The 7421-nt window shown below is 40.0% G+C and overlaps 1 protein-coding gene across 1 annotated transcript; it reads right to left on the reverse strand.

The window, feature by feature from the left end:
* Positions 1-4172: 4172 nt before the first annotated feature.
* LOC103405187 (zinc finger protein CONSTANS-LIKE 5) lies at positions 4173-5911 on the reverse strand. Its single transcript, XM_008344156.4, has 2 exons — positions 4877-5911; positions 4173-4758 (listed from the first exon to the last, which is right to left on the reverse strand). Exons 1-2 carry the CDS (start codon positions 5654-5656, stop codon positions 4315-4317), a joined length of 1224 nt encoding a protein of 407 aa, XP_008342378.1. The 5' UTR covers positions 5657-5911; the 3' UTR covers positions 4173-4314.
* Positions 5912-7421: the final 1510 nt, after the last annotated feature.

Here is a 7421-nt window from a genome sequence, read left to right on the forward strand (position 1 = left end):
CAATGACCTATACGGAAATATACTGCACAAGAGTCGAAAACAAATGCCAAGGTATGTACGACGAGAATGGGTGTAATATAATTATGCTCAATACTACTCTCACATAATAGCTGGGTGATAAATCGCTAGTCACCTACGAGTTGGAACCATAAATAAGCTCTGTATGATAAGACCGTGCACCTAAATTGGATCCAATATGAGCATATGGTGCGGGAGGTGACATAATAAACAGGTCTGTGTCATATCTCTGGCTAAATCACAATCACTCTAAGTGCAGTTTTATGAGCTCAACAATATTCAATCACATATCACATCATCGACAATTCACATAACCAAACATAACTTACATGAGCTTACCTGAGCCTCCACAGTACCATGCAACAATATGCATAATTATGATAATGCATATACTAAAATAAAATATAGGCATAGCATGGCATTTCAATCACATTTCCTTAAATACGTTTTCTAGGAAAAACGTCAAGTACATATATATACTGAAAATAACTGCCCACTCACTCATATGAAGCTGGGTCGTAACCCCCATGCCTAGCCTGGCTACGCTCGTCCTCTGGATAGGTCTCACCTATAGGAGAAGCAACTATATAAACGTCACTTTAATGCACATATACCAAACTATGTAATAACTTCTCATACATAACTCAAATTGGGTATATGAATATACCACAATGACCTACACAACGTCACGATCACCCAGGAATTTTTAAAATAATTTTCTGACCCCGCACGCGCAGCCACGCGCCTGCGAGTGCATGGCAATACGCATGGCCACACCCAGGGAATCCTGACGAATTCTCTAACCCCGTTAGGAATATTCCGTTAAAAGCTAACAGATTCTGTTAAGTTTACCTGACAGCGTCAGAATATTCCGTCAACTCTGACGGAATATTCGCTCGTCTTCTCCGATTGCTTGCCGGACTCCTCGCCGTCGTCGGAAAACTGGGAAATAAAAAAACCTTCATATCTCAGCCAATTCAACACCATTTTCCATGAAATTTTCACCAAAATGAAGCCCTAATCATGAAGAACACAACCTTACCATTTTGAAGCTCCAAAAGTCACGGGATCTCGTCGGAGAAATTCCACAAAATCCGGCCAAGCTTGAAACTCACGATCCCGACGTCCAAAACACATCAACGGACTACTCCGAGCTTCTTGGAGACGTCTAGAAGATCCCTATGATCTCCAAAATCACTGAAACCTTCGTTTTTACATGTGCATGAACATTGCACATTTTTGGGTTCTCGGGGAAAATGGAGGTTCTAATCCTAGAGAATAGTACCATTCAACTCGTAAGGTTATAAGGAACAAGATGGTAACCTTGAATCCCTTGATCTGTGAAGATTTGGCTTGGTTTAGGTGTGGTCCGTACGGAGAAGCAAGAGAGAGAGAGAGAGAGAGAGAGAGAGAGAGAGAGAGAGAGAGAGAGAGAGAGAGAGAGAGAGAAAGAGTCTGAGAGAGAGGGCACGGGAGTGAGAGAGAGAGAAAGTGGTACTTTTGTGTGTGTGGTTTACAAACAACCAACCAATCACCACTAATTTCCTTTAGTTCCAATTGGTCCCAAAAACTTAGGAATTTAACATATTAGTCCACTTCTAATAGCATGTCACACACAACACATCTCAACGCCTAAGGGCATTTTAGTCTTTTCACACCGTCGATAATTAAATAATATACTTCTCCAGGACGGGCTGTGACAAAAAGGTTTGGGATCGATTCGGTATGAATCCCAAAAATTTCGATATTATCGGTTTGGGAATTTTTCGATATGGGATCGAGATTTTTTTGGTTTGGATTGGGATTTTCGGGAAAATTTTCCATCCCTAATCACTTCTGCAGGCACTTTATGCAAAGGAATTTTCATTTTTCTTAAAAATGGAGATTAGTTGTGGGACTCACTCGATATCGAACTTCAACGATTCGAACCATCTATTTTGTAAGTCTCAATTCATAGATTATCCTTACAAAAATTCAATTCAATTTAAAAACTATTTGTCTATTTAATTATCACGATGAAATTTCATTTTTTCTTATAGAAAAGGTGTTCATTAATTTCTTTGGACCCAATTAGATGTCTCAAATATTTTCGATTTGGCTAATATTTTGCAAGGATAATCTATGATGTACAACTTGAAAAATAGACGTTCAGGTCATTGAAATTCGATATGATGTGGGCTCCACAACTAAAAAACCGGGAATCCCTTTCCCTTAAAGGCCTCAATCACCAATAATTTTCCAAATTCATGACCTTGTCAACAAATTGTGGAACTAGCTAGGATCACACTATGAACCAAAAGAGAAATTGAAGCTAAATTCCTTGTTTCTACTGTATTAAGCGTAATGAGATATAAATATATAACTAAATCACTGGGTATGTAAAAAGTAATATTATCACTATGAACCGTCAATTTATTTTTAATTTATATGAATGATTAAATGGTTTTTAAATTGAATGAAGTTTTCTAGAGATAAATTTTTTATTTTGTTAATACAAGTGACAATCTAATTTAAATTAGTCTAAATTAAGCGCAATGAAGATTCAAATTTGGTTGCAAAAAGGGGAGAACATTGCTCTAGCTAATTAGGCTAAACTCATCTCTACTTCTAGAGACGGTCTTTAAATGATGATTAAGATAATTAACGACTTCGATTGTGACATTGTTTGGTGAAATGATTTAATGAATATTCCAAAAAAAGTTACATCTTGAGTCATGTTTGTCATACCAAGCCACATATATCATATTGGTGTATCATCTCATATGACAAGTGATACACATATAATCAACAATCAATGAAACAAATTCATTAATTGAAGTGACATGTACATACCAATTGGCACATCATTTGGTCTCTTAGCATCCATATTGAAATGTTTAACGTGGTGCAATAAATTTGTTTTGTCGTTTAACATTAGCTTGGTAGGAAGAAAATATTTCAATCCCAAAAACAAGGGAAGGAGGGAGGAACATATCATTAATTCCTTCTGATATGTTTTAGATTTTGCAGATTTTACCTCAAATATCAAAAATACTTCAAAGTTGAAAGGAATTGAAGCTAAATCTAGAATCTTAGTTGGGCAGAAACTGAGAAGGATTACTGGATTGGCTACCAAACCTGCAAAATGTGGAAACAACCTCGCAGATGCATTGCCAGATGGGTTTTGATATCCTCAGCCACAAGAAATATCTTTGACGTTGGATTTACGCTCATAAGATGTCGTCTCACGTGTGTTTATTTAAGCTTAACACGCGAACAACACATATTGAATGACGGAAGGTCATATAGACGGTTATGATCAACACATGAATTAACGTTCTCTGATACAATAAGAAAGAAATTAACGTTGCACTATAAAACCATTTTAGCAAATCATGTCATTTTTTTACTTGGTGCGATGGCAAGTGTCTTCGCCCATGAGCGGTAGGTCTCGGGTTCGAGACTTGGGAGCAGCCTCTCCATAAATGGGGGTAAGGCTAGCCGACATTCACCTCTCCCAGACCTTGCGTAAAGCGGGAGCCTTGTGCACTAGGTACGACCTTTTTTAAACATTTAGCCCTCACCATTGGACCTCTCTTGTTTTTTGTTTTTTTTTAAAAAAAAAACAACTGGTTGCAAACTACGGTTATCCACCGGACATTAATTTAGATTACAACAATTCCTGGTCTGCTTAATAAAATACGTAAACAAAAAGTAGGTGAGGCTTCTGCCAAACAATTGTAATTAAAAAACAGGAGAGATTTTTCAATGTGACCGTTACATGAGATGGTACACCACGTGTTTCTATATAAATGGTAGATTATGTGTGTTAGAAGATTAATACTTTAAAAATTAAAATTTTCCACTACTTACATTAAAACACGTGATGTATCATCCGTATTCTTGTCACAACTAAAAATTTCTCCGAAAACAGATCCTTGACAGATCATTTTATTTTCATTTTATTAAATTTTTCTTAGGAAAACTAATAAAAAAAGGCTTGAAAACTTTGAGTTTTAATAATACAAACAAAATAAAAGGTAAAATAAATAATACCAGAATTGATTTTTTAGTATAAAAATATGATTTTTTGTTAAAATGAACAGTACCGAAAATTTTTCGTTAAAATTCTTATTTTTCTTCGGGTGAAAACGAAAGGGGAGAGAGAGAGAGACTTTACGGACTTGCATCAAATTTAAATGATAGAGACTTACAAAGGCCGATTAAAACATTCAAAAGTTAAAAAACGAAAACGATAAATCACGGCTGACCAATCATTACACCACACTCCAAAATAAAATAGATAATCCCCAATTGTCAAAACGTCGGAACGACGCCGAATTGTGGGTCCGGAAAATAAGTGCCCGGCCTGGAGCAATAGATGCGATCCACCACGTCGGTTTCGGTTTTGTTGCGTTTCGCGAACCGGCCCTTGATCCTCGGACGAGTTTCGGCATACGCTTTCCGCGAAGCATATCGGATTGTTTTCTGGAACTTGCGTTTCTTCCTCTTCTCTCTGTATCTCAATACCCTCGCCTCCCTGTCCAGTCCGCAGAGCTGAGTCGCTGGTTGACTCGCAGGAGTTGCCGAGACCGGTACGCCGGCTTCCGAAACCTTGTTGTTGGCTTTTGGGCCGAAAGAGTAGGATATATCTCCCGGTTCCGAACCGTTGCTGCTGGCGTTTCGGCCGAAAAGATACGGTTTATCGGAGAGGGAGTTTCCATCGGGAACAACTCCGGCATCTAAGGAAGAGGACGAAACCTGAAAAACACGTAAATATCCACAATAGTCAGTACACAGTTACGGAATTTCGGGAAAACGTCAAATTTTGCACCGAAACATCGGAGGAAGATAGTTTAATTCAATTCGGATTACGTACGCTTTGACTGAGGGACTGAGTCGGATAGCTGAAGGAAGAATAGAGCTTGCTTCTGCAAAAGTCCAGGTCGAAGCAGTTGTGATCGGCGGGACCCGAAACGTTGTAGTTCATGTTGAACGATGGCGGTGGAATCGGGTCGGGTTGAACCGGAACAACGCTGTCATTACACGCACCCGAACCCGAAATAGTGTGTACTGAGGTAGGGTAATCGAACTCCAGCAGCGAATCCATTTCGGGGAAGATGAGATCATCGGAGGACTTTAGGATGTCCGGAGCGATATCCATATGGAGCTTCGAGTTGAAATTCGGGTTGGGGATCAGCCAGCCCGACGCGGCGTTGTTTTCAATGTCTTTAGTGTTAAATACAACGTCTCCGTTTGGGACGAGGTAGTTGAGAGCCGCGGCGGCGGATGACAGGCCAGTTGTTGACTTGACGACGATGGACTCGGCGGCGTCGTAAAAAGGCTCGACCGGGACCCGCTCGTGGCGGCGGGCGAGGGGGTTAGCCGAGTGGATGTCGGCGTCGCAGCTGACGCAGAGAGCGGCGGCGTCGGCCTTGCAGGTGACGGCGGCTGGGGCTTGCTGGCAGACCCCACACATCCAGACTCGCTGGTGGCTTGTGGTGAGCTTGTTGGCGGGGTGGATCCTGGAGTCGCAGGCCAGGCAGAGAAAGGCCAAGTGAGCTCGGCAGAACAAGGCCGCCGCCAAGGTCTTGCAGGAGCCGCAGGGCTTGTCGACTAAGCCGACGGCTGCGGCAGTCCACGAGTCTTGGAGGCCCATGTATATCCTCAAAACGACGTCGGAGGGAGTAACTTTGTTAGCGAATGCGTGGAGCTTCTGTTAGAGAGAAGCGAGTAGAATTGTAGGTGTGCTCCCAGAGGCCTAATGGCGAGTGCTGATGTTATCTATCCAGTGAGAGGGAAAATCTGGTGTTGACCAGTGAGAGAGCTACACGTGGGTGAATTTCAACCACGCAAAATATCATTAGGAGAAAGTTTGTTAATTGATCCCTGGTGTTATTAAAGCAATTCTATCCTTAAAAACTCTGCGCCAACATCTAGCATCTAACACATTTATTCACTCAGTGAACAATGATAGATCACAATGAACAGTATTAGGCCAATAGCATCTCCACTCCTAAAAAGATGAAATGGCACAAAGTCTAAAAATATGCTGGCACAAACGATCTCCACCCCTAGAAAATGATCTGGCACCCAGCCCATTCAAAATATTTTAAATTTTTTTATAAAAGAATAAATAAATAAAATAGTTTTAATTTCGGATAGGATTTTTAACTAATCTCATCACATCACGTATCATTATCCGAAAGTACTATTTTGTAAATAGATTTCCGCATGAGAGATGGCGTTTTTCCAACAAGTAAAGGATGAGTTGAGTTTTTCCAACGACCTTGAAGACCTTGACTAATTTTGCCGTCTTTTCCATGTACATTGTGAAACGCTTTAGTAATTTTACTCCACATTTCTCGCTTATCCATCTCATTACCTGTAATCGGGTCATGAGTAGTGTGAACCCAACATTCACGCAACGTAACATCTTCAATGAGCTTCTACGAACTCATTTTTTTCTCTCAAAATGTAGAAACTATTGAAATGTACAAAGTGTAGAAAGTCTAGAAAATATTGAAATGTGGTGTAAGGTAGAAAATGAGGGTTATGTATTTATAGAATTTTTTTTTTTTCTGTATTTTAAAAAAAAATTCATAAATTTTAATTAATTTTTAATAAATTTTATTGTTGTTAATTAATCTGAACCGTTGGATTTTAAAAATATTCAAATCCAACAGCCTATAAGCTCTCACGTGACCAACGGTCATAATTCTGACTGTTGGGCCTTTTTTTTTTAGGGGGGAACGTGGACCGTTGAGTTTAAAAGTGAAATTCAAATTTTTGTTCTGTTGGAAATCCAACGGTATAGAAAAACTAGCTGTTGGAAATCCAACGACATAGAGTGGGCCACGTCGCCGAACCCGGGTGACATTTGAGTGCGCCTGCCAACGGGCCCCGCCTTTGATTTCTTGTCTGCTACTTGCGCCCACGTGTGAGTGAAGGCCACACTCCAGGCTCAAAAAAAAGAACAGCCGATCCCTTGGTCAGTTGATTTTAGGCTGGTCTGGAGACTGACTTGGGCTGATTGCCAGTCTATTCCATGGGTTGGAGTGGATTGGTTTAAATCCCTTTTCCACCAGGTGCCGGCCTCTTTCGCTTCTGTTGGAAGTGCTCTTACAAGATATTAATACATAGGGTAAATTACATAGTAGCCCCTCAGGTTTGAGCTCTATTGCAATCTCATACAACATCTTTAAAACATTTCACTTTCATACCTCAAGTACTATTTTATTTCAATTTCATACAACCGTTAGATTTTCCATCCATGGATCTGTTAAATGCTGACGTGGCTGCCACATATATGACACGTGGCTACCAAATGTCTGCCACGTGGCAAATAAAATAATTTTTTAATTTTTTTTTTTAAAACCTGAAATTGGAAGGAAAAAAAAAAGGTCCGAACCCAGAAGAAGAAG

This window comes from Malus domestica, chromosome 13 (genome assembly GCF_042453785.1).
Source record: "Malus domestica chromosome 13, GDT2T_hap1".
In the NCBI taxonomy this organism is placed as follows: Eukaryota; Viridiplantae; Streptophyta; class Magnoliopsida; order Rosales; family Rosaceae; genus Malus; species Malus domestica.